This window comes from Ascidia mentula, chromosome 6 (genome assembly GCF_947561715.1).
Source record: "Ascidia mentula chromosome 6, kaAscMent1.1, whole genome shotgun sequence".
NCBI lineage: Eukaryota > Metazoa > Chordata > Ascidiacea > Phlebobranchia > Ascidiidae > Ascidia > Ascidia mentula.
Window position 1 is genome coordinate 5,005,874 of NC_138571.1, and position 17,420 is coordinate 5,023,293.

The window sequence follows — 17,420 nt, forward strand, 5'->3', positions numbered from 1 at the left end:
TATTGCAAATTCAGTAAAACATCCTCTAATAGGAACAGAGCAAAATCTACATGATTTTATAAAGGGGCATATATTAGCATACATTCGTATGTGCTTAATGTCAAGCTTCGTATACTATTGAATCTAGCTGTAGTATGCTATACATGACTAGCCATCATATTCTTTCCGCAGTATTACTAAAATTTTGTAATTAACACATCACTATTGTACGTTGGAATTAAATATTCATATATCCCATATTAGTGCTACTAAAACTTTAGTACGGCGAGGTTGCCGATTAAATTCACAAATGCAATCTCTAAAATATGATTTCACCACCTTTATCCACTTTTCTCTGTTTGTAAAATGTATCAGTTTGAAATCTTCTTGGCTCTCACATTGTCCCAAATTTCATGTCTTCTTCTCATCCACCGGAATTCAAAACCAGGTATCCTGGCCATGATTCCGTATCTTGTTCACATGTTGGTATGTGGATCGGGCGCTTGACCGAAATCGTGTACAAACGATACATGCGTTCGTAAAACTACGACAGCTGACAGTAAAACAATCTGCACCGCTTGTGCCCGAGAATGTAAATTTCAAAACGGAACTGTTTTACGCTTTTGTCAAGTAACTATTTTCTTGTCTGAAATGTCAACAACATTGTGTATTTTAGTTTGTTTACTTAAACATTGAAAGAATATTGTTTAATCTAATATCACATGACAGGTAGCATCACAAACGGCGTTAGTAATTCATTGTCGTTTATTTTTCCTTCTGGCGTTACCTAACTCATTATTGGTGCTCCCAACAGAATTAGCACTAGAATAAATGGAATAGGATATATGCAAATGTGCATGCGAAAATTGTGACAAACAACTTTAAATCCGTGTATAAGCTGCAGACAGATGGCCACTGTTTCGACCTAAAAGGTCTCATCAGTGCAGCTGGTGTGACTATAAGACGAACTTTGCAGACCAAACGGCCAAGCAACTTTAACTTTAAATTTTGAAACGATAAATCGTTTAAAACGCAATGTGTGCAAAAGTTGCAACATATGCGAGAAACAATATACTTTCTAAGTAGTTTCTGCACACGAGCGTACTCAAAACTCACATGTGATGCAACAAAGTTTTGTTTGCGATTGACAAGTAAATTTTCACCTTAAACCGGTTGATGCTTTATTGCGAGAGTTAGAAAGGGGCTAGCAACACAAAAAAAACACGAGTATATAAGGCGGCAATCGCGATATGGGAAAAAGGCAATAGCACGCTTCAATTCACAGGCGAACACTAAAGTGGCCACAGGACCCCCCTTTCAGAAGCGGACAATTGTCACGCTTCGTCGCCTGCAGGGGCAATAAAATCACCAGGAACGGTCAAAGTAGTACCGTAAACAAGCTCTGCGGAAGAGGCCTGCAGGTCATCTTTGGGTGCGGTACGAACACCAAGTAACACCCACGGTAACTCGACAGATACCGAGCAGTTGACCAATGGTTGTCCACAATTCGGACGTGAACTGAGGACCCCGATCTGACGATACGTGACTAGGAATGCCGAACCTCGCAACCCAATGAAAAACGAAAGCACGTGCACAAGTGATGGTGGTGGCGTCATCGATTGGTATCGCTTCCGGCCATCGGGTGAAGCTGTCGACCACAGTTAATAAATACCTTTGACCTCGACAAAGTGGAAGAGGACAAACGATGTTGATATTTATGTGTTGAAAACGAGATGTCGGAGGGCTGTACTCGGCAAGTGGAGCCCGAACGTGCTTCTGAACCTTGGCGTGCTGGCAAGCTACACATTGCTTGGCCCACAACGCTACTTGCTTCCTTAACCCATGCTAAACAAATTTGGAGGCAACAAGGTTGTTAGTGGTGCAAATGGACGGGTGGGACAACCCGTGAACGGCATCGAACACCTTCTTTTGCCAGGACGAGGGAACGACGGGCCAAAGTCTTGCAAGGGATGTGTCAAACAGCAGCGTGGTTCTTGAATTGCCAACCGGGACATTCTTCAGACGGAACCCGGTAATTGCTGTGCGATAAAATTGCACTTCATCGGTTTGTTGCGCGCGTGCCAGAGCCTCGCAATCAAGGTCGAATAGAGGCACACGTAGGGCATTCAAGAGAGACCTGGAAAGTTCGTCCGCGGCAGCATTCGACTTTCCGCTCATGTGCCGGACATCGGTAGTGAACTCTGAAATAGAAGAAAGTTGACGCTGCTGGTGAGCAGACCAAGGATCGGCAGCCTTCTTGAATGCGAAAGTAAGGGGTTTGTGGTCGGTGTACGCAGTAAACTTGCGCCCTTCCAGAAAATAGCGGAAATGCCTGATAGCCAGATGCAGCGCAAGAAGCTCGCGGTCAAAGGCGCTGTACTTCGTTTCCGGCTTTCTCAACTGACGGCTGAAGAAAGTAAGTGGGGCCCAATGACCGTCGGAAAATTGTTCAAGGACTGCACCAACAGCAGTCGCAGAGGCATCTGTCGTGAGCGCGGTGCAGGCTTGCCACTGTGGATGATGCAAAAGCGTAGCATTGGCGAGGGCGTCTTTAGCCTTATCGAAAGCCCTCTGCAGGTCGACCGATCACACCAGTTGTTTAGGTTTGCCCGCTAAAGTACCATAGAGCGGTTTCATAATATTGGCAATATTGGGCACGAACCTGTGGTAGAAATTGACCATCCCTGAAAACTCCTGTAAAACTTTGATGGTGGTCGGCACAGGGAAGTTCTTTACCGCGTCAACTTTGCTGGAGAAGGGTTTGATGCCGCATTGGTCGATGAAATGCCCAAGAAACTCGATGCTGCTTTTGCCAAACTCGCACTTTTGTAAGTTGACGACGAGATCGTGGTCCGAAAGCCGTTGGAAGAGCTGCTCGAGATGTACCATGTGGGCTGCATGTGTTGGACTTGGGACAAGAATGTCGTCCAGATAGACAAAAATAAAATCCAAACCTTGAAAAATGGCGTCCATGAGCCTTTGGAAAGTTTGAGCCGCATTCCTCAATCCAAACAGGGTTCGAAGAAACTCACACAGGCCAAATGGCGTGATTACAGCTGTCTTCGGAATGTCAGCTTCAGCCACGGGAATCTGGTGATAACCACGTACCAAGTCCACCTTTGAAAAAACGGAACAACCCGCGAGACGCGCGGTGAAATCATGGATATGCGCTATGGAATAACGATCGGCCTGTGTGGCATCGTTAAGGCAACGATAATCGCCGCAAGGGCGCCAGCCACCGGAAGGCTTTTCCATCATGTGGAGAGGGGATGCCCAAGGACTGGCTGATCGGCGCACTATGCGTAAATCCGCCTGACGCGGCAATGTACAGGTCGGCCATCAGTTACAATGTGGTGCTGAACACCGTGCTTAGGCAAGAAATCACAAAATCTAGGTGTTTTTACCTTTGGAAACTTCTCCAGCAACTTCTCGTAGGGGTAAATCGTGTACGTTTAACGGCAGCACGGATATCATAGATTTTAGAGTCAACAAACGATTTTTTATCTTTGGGACTTTTTCTTACTGCCAAAGTTCAATCATTTTATCCAGCCTCTGTTTATTCTCTACTATGACCGATATTTTTTCAAAAACTCAATAATTGTTGCCTTCTCGCGATTTTTTGCCGTGATGTCCGAAGTATCCCCGACCACGTGACGACATAGAAATTCTTAAACTATGGCCGTATTTTTAAAGGTTACACAAAATCATCATTGGCCTATCCAAGAATACATATTTGATTATGCAATCAACCCAAAATTACTGCATTTTGATTAACTGTGACAGATATATAACCTTCCACATACAAATTGAAAAACTTGGTTTCACTGATAAATTGACTTTTTCGATTATAACTTTTTGAGCAGACATGATTTAATTCCAAAGTTCCTGTTAACGTTTGATGGAGACATAAAGCTTTTGTAAAAGTGTCTTAACAATACCTAATTGTGACGTAAAATACCTGGTCCGAGGTATCCCCGTGTCCGAGGTATCCCCGGTCTCCCCTACCACACGATGGGAATAATATTAGCAGGAAACCTTTAACACCATGTTTCAGGCCCATCGTCTAAATATTTCGCGTAGAAAGTTCCCACAGTTTAGAGTATATCCACTCCATCACATTAAAGCAACAACTGACTTGCAGTAACTACGGCATTTACGTGGCAACTTGTACTACATGCAACAAGACAAAATTCGTTTCAGCACGAGGTGAAATGGACATCGCTCCACTTGTAGGGCGGGAAATGTATTTGATAACGGAGGTTCCTCGTAAATATGCTGATTACTGTGGTTGGTTGTTTTATCTTATCTTTCTTCTCGCTGCCACTCTGTACCCTGTGGCCTGTTGCGCCCTTTCTTTTGCGCATTTCTTGATCCGCTTGTTTTGTCGTATTCCATTGTTCGCTTTTTGGTGGCATGCAAGGGTTTTATTGAGATTTTTAATGAGGGTGCTTTTTTGTTTCTATTCGTTTTTTAGCACAGAATCTGACGACGCCCGTATGTAAAAATTAATATTTCTCTTAAATCCAAATAAAAGATATCCCTGACGTTGCTCGTCCACATTCTGTGTGAGTTATTTGGATTTAAAAAGATAAATAATTATAAAAGAGAAGAAATACCACGCAGTGGTGGACAAATTATGCACGTAGTTAATATAAAAGCCTATTACGTTTTAAATAAATTTTACACCGACAATTGCTTTCACCAAGTTTTTTAACATTTTGAATCAATTTTATATTCAGCGTTAATTGAAAGACTTGGTGATGACATGGTAGTTTATGAGCTGAAAAAAGTAATTTGGAAAAGAATAAAAACATCTTTATATGTGCTTAATGTATTAAAGTGACGTGATTTGTCACAGTTGAAATTTCGTAGGTTGAATGCATTGCACAAAACGAATGATACACGTTTGAAATACGACTGAGATAAGAGGGTTTTTTTTCGCCATTATCTTGTTCAAGAACAACTGCTAACCATTATCATTTTATTAAAGTTGAACGCCTCCTTAATGCGCAAAATTTTTGATATTAGATTACAACCGTTTTCAAATTTTTAGTTTTTGTACTACTGTTGCCACCAGACATATTACAATTTAGTCCTGATGAAGTTTCGCCTCATGGCAAAAGAAACGTCGAAAGAATACATAACGTTAATTATATGCCAGTGTATTAGTCTATTTCAAATTGTAATATGCCTGACGTAAATTTTTTTTTCGTTTTTTATTTCAAATGAAGATATTTTACCTGGTAGCATGGACTGCACTTCGCAAGCAGTTCGTATGAAAAAACGACGTCTTTTTACGCATATATTCATCAAACATTTTACTTGAATCTGGTGATTATGACTTAATATGACCTTTTAGCACTACTTTATGTAGGGTAATATATTCACATATATATATTATTTTATATATATTTTTATATATTAACGCCCTTGCAACTGTAAACATATTAAATAATCGCACTGCATTAAAAGTAAAGCCAATCCTTTTGTTGCTTGCTGTCAGTTGGCTAGCAAAGTTGATTAATGCATTCTGAAACTAAAATCTGTCTACTTCGAGCCGCTCGAGGCATTGTGTATACTGTATATACTTTTTCACTGTTTAATGTAGCATACATAAGTACACAACTGGGCACTACAGAAGTACCACACAATCTTAAAGTTACAAAAAAAATATACTTATTTTAAATGTTATGATTGCGTTTTTCCACTGACCTCTGGGTGGATTTTAAAGAATACATTTGAATTTTTAGATGTAATATTTAAACATTTCAGAAATCATTCACAAAGCAAATGTGCCAGCACAGCGCACAGTGGCTGCAAGGGGCCGATTGGCCAGTGTCCAGAGGCTCGGTGTGATGGGCAAGCTGCTTGTAGTGGCATAGTTTGTTAAACATCGTTGGTCCTCTCCGATAAACGATGGAAGCATTTGCCTGCAGACTCAATTCCTTGGGCGAAAGACGCAGTATATTAGGGAATGCTGTTGCCCAGATGAGTTTGTGCGGGCTTGGAAGCGAGTCTACCGACTTGCTGTGGAAGAATCTAGACTTCCAAGTGCTGGCTGTTGCTAACACATCGCATGTCATCCTCACCGGGAAATTGGATTTCACAGCTTTATCTATCAGCCACAATAGGGCCTTTTTGTAGTCGCTTTCATTCTCGTTTAAGCGCCGAATTCGTATGGCTTCGGAAAACACAATTGATTTAAACACATGGATTGGGTGGTGAGAACGCCCATTAAGAAAGCAACGATCAAGTGCTGTGGGCTTAGTGTGATTGGTGGTTTTGAAGCCCGCCAGTGACATGGGGTCGATAATGTGGCACACATCAAGAAATTCAACACCAGTGCATGGCTTTGCCGTTGTGGCTTGGCGGAAAGTTAGTTCCAAGCCTGCGTTACGAAAGCATTCCACCAACTTCTGTTGTATGACATTGGTGGTTTTAACCTCAAGCGACACCCATATAATGTCATCAATGAACCTCTTAAATATATACGCCTTTTTTATTGCTGTGGCAGCTTTGCAAACAATGTAGTGAACAGCAATGTTAGCCACCGATACTAAGTTATTGTCACCTGTGACAATGCCTTCTTTTTGGCAATAAAAAGGATCTGCATTCCTCAGTATGGCGTTGTCAATTCGATGATGGTGTTTCTTGCCCACGCGGTGAATGTTGAGTGACCATTCACAGCCGCCTTCTAGGCCTGGCGTATGATGGATCTGGGAAGGTTGGGATATAATGATTTTACATCTCCTGCCACAATGCATAGTTCCTGGCGCCGCATTTTCTTGGAGAGGTGTTGCGCATTTTCCATCTTCCACTTGTGGAGTTCTTCTAAATAGTCTTTACTGTCCCGGCAATATTCATTTACGTTTGCCTTGCAGTAAAGTACACTGATCGGTTGCAAAATGCTTTCCAGAAAAATCGTAGTTCGGGACGTCGTGGTGTTTCCAGATGCTTGCACCAGTCTCACTGGCATCTCTCCAATACTGCAATGCAGCAGCTCTTCAGGTGCGAGCTTGTGGGTTTTGAACAACGGATACGCATATCAGGGTTCGTTGCACGCAAAGAATTTTGCTGTAGGACCAGAGATATGTCGATAGTTGCAACCATGGAGTTTAATGCCAGCCGTGTTATATAGGATGGTATCGCTTACGACTCCAAACTTGTGCAGCTTAATGAGCTTATCATCACAGGTGTCTTTAATCTTTTGGATCTCCGAATCTACTGTGGAACGCGTCAAGGGTAATTGGTGATAAGCGGAGAATTGTTTTAACATTGTGGTGTTGTAGTCTTGTAAGTTCAGAATGATGATTTTCCCATCCTTGTCCGCCCTGCATATTACTATTTGTTTCTCCCTGGTCAATTTCATTAATCTGTGCAAACTCTCTCTGAAATTTGAAGTCAGATTATTTAGATTAACGAATAGGCGTCTTGCGGATGTCTCCATATTCCTGACTTTGGCAAAAACCATTTCTGATTAGGCTAGAACTTCTGCACTTAGTTCACTTTTGTTGGGCCTGTTAAGCTTCGGTATTTTAAGCTTTTTAGGGATCGGCTCTTTGATCTCGTCTTCTTCACCATAGAGACTCTGCCATTCTACACGGCGAACATGTCTAATGGCCTAAACCCATTCTGAATGTTGTGTTGTTTCATTCCACCGCGGCGTTGGCACAAAATTCAGGCCATACTTTAAGAGAATTTTATCGTTTGAATTGAGAACGTAGTCGGATTTATTTAATATCATGTGTTCCGCTCGATCCAAAAGTTGTTCGTCCAAACGTTTTTTGTGATGATAAGCTCATTAAGCTGCACAAGTTTGGAGTCGTAAGCGATACCATCTTATATAACACGGCTGGCATCAAACTCCATGGTTGCACCCATCGACATATCTCTGGTCCTACAGCAAAATTCTTTGCGTGCAACGAACCCTGATATGCGTATCCGTTGTTCAAAACCCACAAGCTCGCACCTGAAGAGCTGCTGCATTGCAGTATTGGAGAGATGCCAGTGAGACTGGTGCAAGCATCTGGAAACACCACGACGTCCCGAACTACGATTTTTCTGGAAAGCATTTTGCACCCGATCAGTGTACTTTACTGCAAGGCAAACGTAAATGAATATTGCCGGGACAGTAAAGACTATGAAGAAGAACTTCACAAGTGGAAGATGGAAAATGCGCAACACCTCTCCAAGAAAATGCGGCGCCAGGAACTATGCATTGTGGCAGGAGATGTAAAATTATTATATCCCAACCTTTCCAGATCCACCATACGCCAGGCCTTGAAGGCGGCTTTGAATGGTCACTCAACATTCACCGGGTGGGCAAGAAACACCATCATCGAATTGACAATGTTTTGCATTGACAACGCCATACTGAGGAATGCAGATTATTTTTATTGCCAAAAAGAAGGCATTGTCACAAGTGACAATAACTCAGTATCGGTGGCTAACATTGCTGTTCACTACATTGTTTGCAAAGCTGCCACAGCAATAAACAAGGCGTACATATTTAAGAGGTTCATTGATGACATTATATGAGTGTCGCTTGGGGTTAAAACCACCAATGTCATACAACAGAAGTTGGTGGAATGCTTTCGTAACGCAGGCTTGGAACTAACTTTCCGCCAAACCACAACGGCAAAGCCATGCACTGGTGTTGAATTTCTTGATGTGTGCCACATTTTCGACCCCATGTCACTGGCGGGCTTCAAAACCACCAATCACACTAAGCCCACAGCACTTGACCGTTGCTTTCTTAATGGGCGTTCTCACCACCCAATCCATGTGTTTAAATCAATTGTGTTTTCCGAAGCCATACGGATGCGGCGCTTAAACGAGAACGAAAGCGACTACAAAAAGGCCCTATTGTGGCTGATAGATAAAGCTGTGAAATCCAATTTCCCAGTGAGGATGATTTGCGATGTGTTAGCAACAGCCAGCACTTGGAAGTCTAGATTCTTCCACAACAAGTCGGTAGACTCGCTTCCAAGCCCGCACAAACTCATCTGGGCAACAGCATTCCCTAATATACTGCGTCTTTCGCCCAAGGAATTGAGCCTGCAGGCAAATGCTTCCATCGTTTATGTTTAACAAACTATGCCACTACAAGCAGCTTACCCATCACACCGAGCCTCTGGACACTGGCCAATCGGCCCCTTGCGGCCACTGTGCGCTGTGCGGGCACCATGGTAACCACGAGCCCATGGTGCCCACAACTACCTTAATGTATATGCTCGGTGTGATGGGCAAGCTGTTGGTCCTCTCCGATAAACGATGGAAGTTGCGTCAGCGATTAACATGTCGCGACCATGGGATATATGTGGCCTCGTGCAGAACTTGCGGAGCCCAGTATGTTGGGCAGACAAAAAACAAGTTCTCCACTCGCTGGAATGCTCATAGGTCTACTTGGTACCAGTTCGAGTGCTCGCTAGATAGCGATGTTACGGCGCTAGGTAACCACTACCTGAAGAAGCATAGCGAAACCTTCCAGCAAAGACCCATATTGCCAAGTTGCTATGACGTGACGATCGTGCAAAAACCACCTGCAGGGAGTTTGGATCTATATGAGGACTTATGGTTGCACAGAATACGGGCACAAATCAATGTGCAAACCATGGTAACACCATCATGCAAATAGTTTGTTTTGCTATTCCCCGCCCGTAGGTCTATGTTTGCGCTTGTTTTCGCTGTAACGGGTTTTACTTGTGTTGTTAACCTGTTTTTATCGTCTTATCATTCACCGAGTCTTATCGGTCGTACCTGTTCGCCCACAGGCCTACCTGTCTGCAGTTCGTGACGTCCATTCCCCTTCCTCTTTTTTTCTGTTTTTACATTTAGTTGCTTCTGTTTGTTTATGTGCTCTCTCGGCGTCAGCGCCAGTGGTTTTTTGAAAGTAAAGCAGTACAGACAGGTCTAACCACATGCAGTTAATTCATACTTTTATTATTTCTTAGTTAATGCTTGAAACCCGAATATTTTTATAGTTTTTATTAAATTTTTATTTATTTTTAGCTTTCGTAACATTTTTGCGTTAGATTCTTGACTCTTTCCTTTCTGTTTTTCCTTTTTGCAGTTTTGGTTAATGGAGAAACTGATGATGCCGTTTTGGGCGAAATATATTTTTCTCTTTATAAATCCATCTGAGCTGTCTAAAGATCGCTGTGTTGGGATTTTAATACATTATTATTGATACGGTGTGCGATCGACAGCCTGCCAGGGGCCTTTGGTTTTTTGATCCAGTTTTTATTTACTAATCACATTGGAAATTAGAATCTTTTAACAATAAACAGAACTTTCCATCGTCTTCGCTTCCACCTCAAACACAGACTGCATCGTCATCGCAGATGGCCAGGACAAAGATTGAATCAACTTAAGATTTGACGACCTGATAACCTGCAAATCTAACCTTTATTGTGCATTTACACCTTAAGTATGTCATTGGTTTACGATAAAATGTCTGTCACGTTATGTCCATAAACTGAATTTGTTGTCATAAAAATTAGAGAAATTTACAAACTCGAACTGGACAAAGTAATGCACAATTTCCTCACCGGCAATCTGGCAGCCGCATTTGCGCCACTAGCGACAGTACACGACATTTACTGTTTTGATTAAGTTCTATCTGCGCATATTGAAATGTTGCACATGTTGGCGCCAACAATAGGAGATCAGTTTGTGAAGCTAGCTGTCTAAGAGAAAAATATTGATTTTTTTAGTGTATGATAACGATATTTGTGTTTGTGTATACAATTCTATGCATAAAATGTACACTAAATTTACGCAAAATTTCAATGTAAATGATTGGAGAAGTGAATATGTCTGCATTGGAGGAAAGAAAAATACGAAATATCCTTTTTGCGATGACTGCAAAGATTTTACACGTTAGGATTGATATATTTTGCTTTTTTTGCTCCACAGCAACAATTAACTAAAAATTGTATTTAAATTGGAATGGATTGCCGGGAACGATCCATGGTGAAACGTATCCTAATGATTGTTCCCATTCTCAGAAGGATCTTAACTCAACCATTAGGATATTTTATTGCTAAATTGTTAACTAAATAATCATATCATCACTTCTGAAGTTGCATCACTGTTGATTTTACATAAAAAATTCACTAGAAAGACAATAAACTACTTTTGACAATTTGTGCTTCGATCTATACAAGCTAACTCAACCAACCAAAGTGAAAAATTTTGCACACGTGAATCTTAAATGTGTTTGGTGGGAATTAAACATTGCCAAATTTGGTACAGATAAAATTGAAAAAAAATTGTGAGGAGAGAATGTAAAAGGTATTACCTGGCTACATTTACCATTGCTTTGTTGATATTGCTACTTTTGTTATTGGCCATTTAAGTTTAAAATGAACATAAAACAAAAAAGTTAAAGTGCAAAAATTCTGGAAAAAGGTGGTTGCTTATTTTAACAAAATGAAATCAATTAAAAATTGCTGCATGTCAATCTTACTTAGCACTGACTATGAACAAAATGGTTTTTGAAACGTCTGCTTCGGCAGGAATAGCATATTATCTTTAACTTTTCTATTTGAAAATAAAACTTAAATAAATCTATTAGCGGGCGTAAGTCTATTTCGTACAAAAAGCCTATTTCGCACAAATGTATAAGTTTATCACAGTACGATGGAACGTATGTCATTTAACCTGAGAAAGAACCCTTTCAGGTAAGAAGTAAGAAAAATGACAAACAAAGTCAATGTACAGTTCAACTAGGTTAAATTTGTCCACAAAATTTAGTCCCGATTCAGAAAGTTCCGGAAGTTGATTAGAAAAGTTAATAATATCTAGTTAAACATAGAAAGCACATTTTTGTCTAACCAGAAGATACAAAAAGCCCTAACCTCAAGCATCGATGGTCATCATAAAATCATGGTAAAAATTGTCTGTGGCGTCAACACGCAACATTTATGTGGTTGTTAGTGATTTGATGTTAAAATGGTGAAGTGATAATTTATGACAAGAATTTAACTGCAGGTAGTTGTCATAGATAATTATGCAACCAAAACATGGTTTGGTGATGATGGAAAACGTTGAAGCAGGAAAATGCGATCATGCGCTGCTTGTGGTTTTTAGTCTGATTGTCCGTGGAATAACATTAAATTTAAATGAAATAGTTTTTGTTCAAATCGCAATGTCATTATTTATGATTTAAGTGTATTTTATATTGCGTGGTGATTTAAGATTGTTTATTGTGGAGATGCGTTGAAATGAAACTTTTTTTTTACAGTGATAAACTTATATATTTGTGAGAAATAGATTTAAGCACGCTTCTTACCAAACACTGTGGCATTCAAAATACATTAATTTGGGTATAAAGTCCCCCAGCATTGACATACTCCTATGTTGCCGATTTGAAATGTAAACGACACATGCACTTTACACAAATGATTTTTGTAAGAAAACTTTTCTCTCACTCGGTTGGCCATAAAAGGAAACACCACGTACTTTCCATGTAGTCACTCAAATTAAATTAGTTTAACATCAATTCCACATCACCGCAGTTCAACACAATAACAACCCGTAATTAATGACATGTTCACCAATGGTAATTAAGTGTTAACTTCTGACAAATTAACGATAGAAGATCATAATGGTTGAGTTGAGATCCCTCAGAGAATGGGCGAAATCAACTGGAGACGTTTCGTCCAGAATAGTTCCAGGCAATCCATTCCAATCTACGTATAATTTCATGTCACTGTTTTGTCTTTTGTGGAGGAGCTAACAAATAAATTCTAACGTGTGAAATCGTTGCAATCATCGCAAAACGGATAGTTAGGATTTTTCTTTCCTCCAATGCAGACATATTCACTTCTCCAATCATTCACACTGAAATATTGCAAAAAATAGTGCACGATTATGGATGTGACTGTACTGATCAGCTCAAAAATATTTGCATATGAAGCTCAAAAATATTTATAAATTAATTACGTTTGCACGCAACACACGATTTCGGAGTAGCAAATAACACTAAAGCATTTTTTCCAAAAACATCACGTAACAAAACAAGTTTCTTGAAATTGTTATTTTGTTTCGCATTTCTTATATACCTTACTGCAGGACACATGGCGTAAACACTGCCAGAACTTCCGTAAGCACGAAACTGAAGAAATCCAGTACATAGAGGTTGTACGCTAGGTGGCAACATTGCTTCAACAAAAGCATTATTTCCCACTGAGAATTTAACAGGTACTGCCAAATAGTCATCATACATGCAATCTTGGCCTAAAATATGAGTGCAAACTGTTTTTTTTTTTACTGCGGACATATTTTGTCTAACTTACAGATATCGGTGATTTCAGATGTTATTTCTAGCATTTTTGACATTGCTGCGACTATTTCAGATTCCAATATCAAAACACCGTTGTCTCTAAAAATAAATATTAATATTATTGGATATTGGTGCTTTTGGCCATGCGTATTTACCTAGAAAATAAGGTATAACCGAGTAGCATATTCGATAAACGATCAACAGGTCTAATGTGAATGTAGTAATATGCTGTCTGGTCGGTATAATCAACATTAATGTCACTTTCAGATTTCCAAACCTGCAAACGTTCAAAAATAAAATATATGTTAATGATCACAAGAATGCGCAAAAGCTGTTTTGCATCAATAACTACTTTAATTCATTATTTATTTTGTTTAATATAGTATTTGTCACCTATGATTTTCGTATAAAACTTTGCTTTTTCACTTTTTCACCTCATAGTTCGATATGGTAAAAATGACGTCACACAAGCTTGGTGATGTCATTCCATATCTGCATTTTGCATAATATGCCAAAACTAAGTTTTGATTAGTTATATTTTCTTGATAGAGAACCATCGAATCATTTGACGGCCTGTCAGACCGAACCTTAACGCAAAACAAAACAAGTTTAGGTTTGTTTTAAACTACGAAGTGAAATCCATTCACACCACAATTGAATTAATTCTCATTAAATTATTTTGACCACTTACCGAAAAGTCTAAGTAATCAAAACAGTGATCAAAATTGCCAACGCCCAACAATCCAATAAAAGGATATGACTTGCGGGTAGACCATGCTGAATTTGATACGTCACATCTGCAACAAGGCTTATTATAACCTAAGGTCTAAACTTTGATCAGGGTACTATTGCTCTGTGCAAACTACGCCAAGAAATGATAAGTCTAACAATATTTTTACTTGTAAATTTCGCCGTAGTTCACATAACGACCAAAACATTCGTCAGAAGGCGAGCAGTCTTGATCGAAACCAAGATAAATCTGTGATTCAAACAAGCACCAGTTGTTTACAACATTATAACAACAAGAACTATCTTACGTGAACTCCTGCCGGCTCATACATCCCGTTTCCGCCATCTCTAAACTGATCAACATCATTTCCGTAGTCGTAGAAGTAAAAATTGGGTATTAGGTCAGTAATTTCTGACGATTTGTCAACAATAAGATCCAGCACCCGATCCACATCATAGAATGAATCTTATTGAAAATGGAACCAACTAGCGTTTAGTATTTAGTTAACAAATCAAATATTAAGTTTAATGTTTAGTTTCATTGCTTTACAGAACTTCATTAGGCATTTAACAACATCTGGTAATACATACAGTCTTTGGTTTGAAGTGGGTAATATGCACTAAAAATATGTTGCAAGTTTCCCCCATGAATAGCCATAAAACCGTTTTCTGATTGATATTGCAAGAAACTCATTTCTTCACTGTCCGCAAATGGTGTGAAATTTGGAACATGACGTATCATTACGTCATCGCCCTAAAAAGGAAGAAAAATTATTTGTGCGTTTATATTGATAAAAAGTTATTTTCTAAATTTGCAGGATTTGTTAAGTATGAAATGTAGAATATATTCTGTTTTGTACCCTATACATGAAATAGGCACTATTTTTGTAGTCCAAAGAAGTACATTCAGCAATTGTCCCAAAGGTGTTGTTATTTGTCCAATTTTCAAATGAATCTGTGAAGAAACTGTGAAATAATAATTAAATTTTCTCCAAAAAAATTGGTGTACCTTGCAAATGTGTAATGTTGGTGTACGAATCTGTAAACCATTTATTGTCGCAATTTGCAGAACGATCAAATGTGTTTTGGTTTATAGTTGCAACCATCATCCAACCTCCGCCCGCTGCTATCATATCACAATAAACCTGAATATAAAATCTAACTAAGAAAAACTGTAATTTGTGAATTTCAAATTTCTTTGAATAGTTGCAGAAAAGTAGCCTTCAGAAGTTTCAGGAACGACTCAATTAACTTCTGTACCACAGAGGGCACCGTCAGTCTATGTATTTTCGTCGAAGGCAATTGTATAAACAATGTAATTCAAATCATTACCAAGAAGAAGTAAACATTAATATCGACCTGAAACGACTCAAGTTCTAACTTAAGATGATAAATTCCATTCACAAATCCCGCTTCGCGCAACTCAATGCAAGATTTTGCAGGACGTACAAAACTCCCAAGCAATGGTTCCTTGTCGCTATTATTGTTACCTAGAAATCATTAACTGTGTAAAATTCAGTTGTAGACATAAACTTATACGGCACGTTTTATAATTTGATGATAATATTAATAAACCTCTAAAATTGAATTGAATATAACATTTTAGTTTATAATATACGCAGCTTTCGACTGTGGTAAGCTTTGAGATAAAAATAACCTCACCTTGCACCGAGACAACATGTACTGCCATGATAACAAAAACTAGATTACGCAATGCAGATTTCCATGACTGCGCCATAACTTCCTATGCAAATGCAAATGTACAAAAATAACATTATACCTGCTGGTTACAGCAAATATCTTCAAAAACTTCACTCACCTGTAAATATCAGAGGTTATCAAGGATGATGTTGAACAACTTTATAATTTCAACAATAAAGATCTGTCAATACTGTCCCTACAGAGTGCAATCAACAACAGAAAGACATGTGATATGTCGCTTTCATTCCCTTCATTTAAAGATAAACTATTCTGTCTGGAGTGAAGAAGGCAACAAGTCAAACATTGACAACGGCAGAGTTGCGACACGTTTCGTATTCTTCAATGTCTGATATAAATTGCATGATAACTTTGTCATTGGTTTTGGCAACGTCAGTCAAAGGCCCGATCCATATATCAAGAAAAAACCTTTATGAGATTCGTGGCTAGGATAACCTATGTTGGGATTCCGTTGCGGACAAAAAATAAAAATATAAGAAAAAAGGTTCAACTCTATAGAAACAAATTCTATGATAAATAGCTGGGTAGAAGTTCCACTTGGGCATCACTTTTTGAATAGTTTATTTCATTCTAGTTAATTTTATTTTTCGTTTCCCAATCTATACAGTCGAATTTACACTAATGTAGAACATATATATTAATATGTGTTACTTAGCCTGGAAAAGATATGAAACTAACATTCTCATTGTTTAAACACTCCTTTAGCGATGCGAAAGGAAAAAAGTTGTTCGTTATCTTTTGTCAACAGAAGGTAATTGCTTGTCCCACGTATTAAGTCTACAGTTAATGCTGTACAAAGGCCATGAACACCATATTGGCAAAGAGTCTGAACTGTGAAAAGCCTTCCATTAGCAGAACAAACACATTTAGATAAACTTGTGTCGATAAGCAGATGGCTTAAGTCGCAGACAAGGATCAAGACTTTCCCAATAAGGTCGTTGACTCGTTGCTTTGAACGTGATGCAATGTGGGGCGTTCGACATGAAGGTGATTTACACACAACGATCGTTAGCTGCACTCAATCCAAATCCGTAGATGGAAGTAACGTATGGGATATAGCTAGAGAAAATATCAAAAATGATTACATTATTCAACCTGTGCAGGTCGGTATATGTCAAAACCACACAAGCAAAAGCAAACAATTAGCAGTCAAGTTAAATATTGGTTAAGGCTCATTCCCACTGGCTAACGATAGGACACCGATTGGAAAATACCCATGCAGCGCCCGATTTCGCAAAGCGTCTCTGATACGACGCTGCATTAGCGTATGCACACAGAAATAAAGAAAAAATTGATAAACTCCAACCACATAATCAATGTCAACGCTTCAAAAAATTGTTTAGTTTGTTGAAATAATTCCAAAAATACTGCTTTAATGTTCATTATTATTAGTGTATCTTAAAAATTGAGATTTCAAAGTTTTGTAGAAAAATAGAAACCAAAGTCATTACCAGGGTTTGCAGGCATTGCATTCCAGCTGGATAAACCACTGATGGGGCGATCTTGCCAATTATGCTCTTGCATTAAATATTAGTGCGTTATTCACGAGGGGTTATATTTTTTGGCATCAAATCAAAACTAAACCGCTTGTGACACGACATACCGGGTCAACTTTATAACAGACCATTTTGCAACGACGCGCTCATGACGTATGACGAAGTAGAACTCAATCCTACTCTGTCGTAACGTCCTAACATCGACTTCC

The 17,420-nt window shown here is 39.2% G+C and overlaps 1 protein-coding gene across 1 annotated transcript; it reads right to left on the reverse strand.

Annotated features, from left to right (window-relative positions):
- Positions 1 to 12,570: 12,570 nt before the first annotated feature.
- On the reverse strand, positions 12,571 to 15,686 carry LOC145906961 (uncharacterized). Its single transcript, XM_082994408.1, has 14 exons — positions 15,659 to 15,686; positions 15,356 to 15,486; positions 15,006 to 15,141; positions 14,857 to 14,951; positions 14,588 to 14,750; positions 14,305 to 14,462; positions 14,167 to 14,246; positions 13,959 to 14,064; positions 13,702 to 13,854; positions 13,423 to 13,544; positions 13,281 to 13,366; positions 13,047 to 13,221; positions 12,737 to 12,825; positions 12,571 to 12,674 (listed from the first exon to the last, which is right to left on the reverse strand). Exons 1-14 carry the CDS (start codon positions 15,684 to 15,686, stop codon positions 12,571 to 12,573), a joined length of 1,626 nt encoding a protein of 541 aa, XP_082850534.1.
- Between the last annotated feature and the right edge of the window lie 1,734 nt (positions 15,687 to 17,420).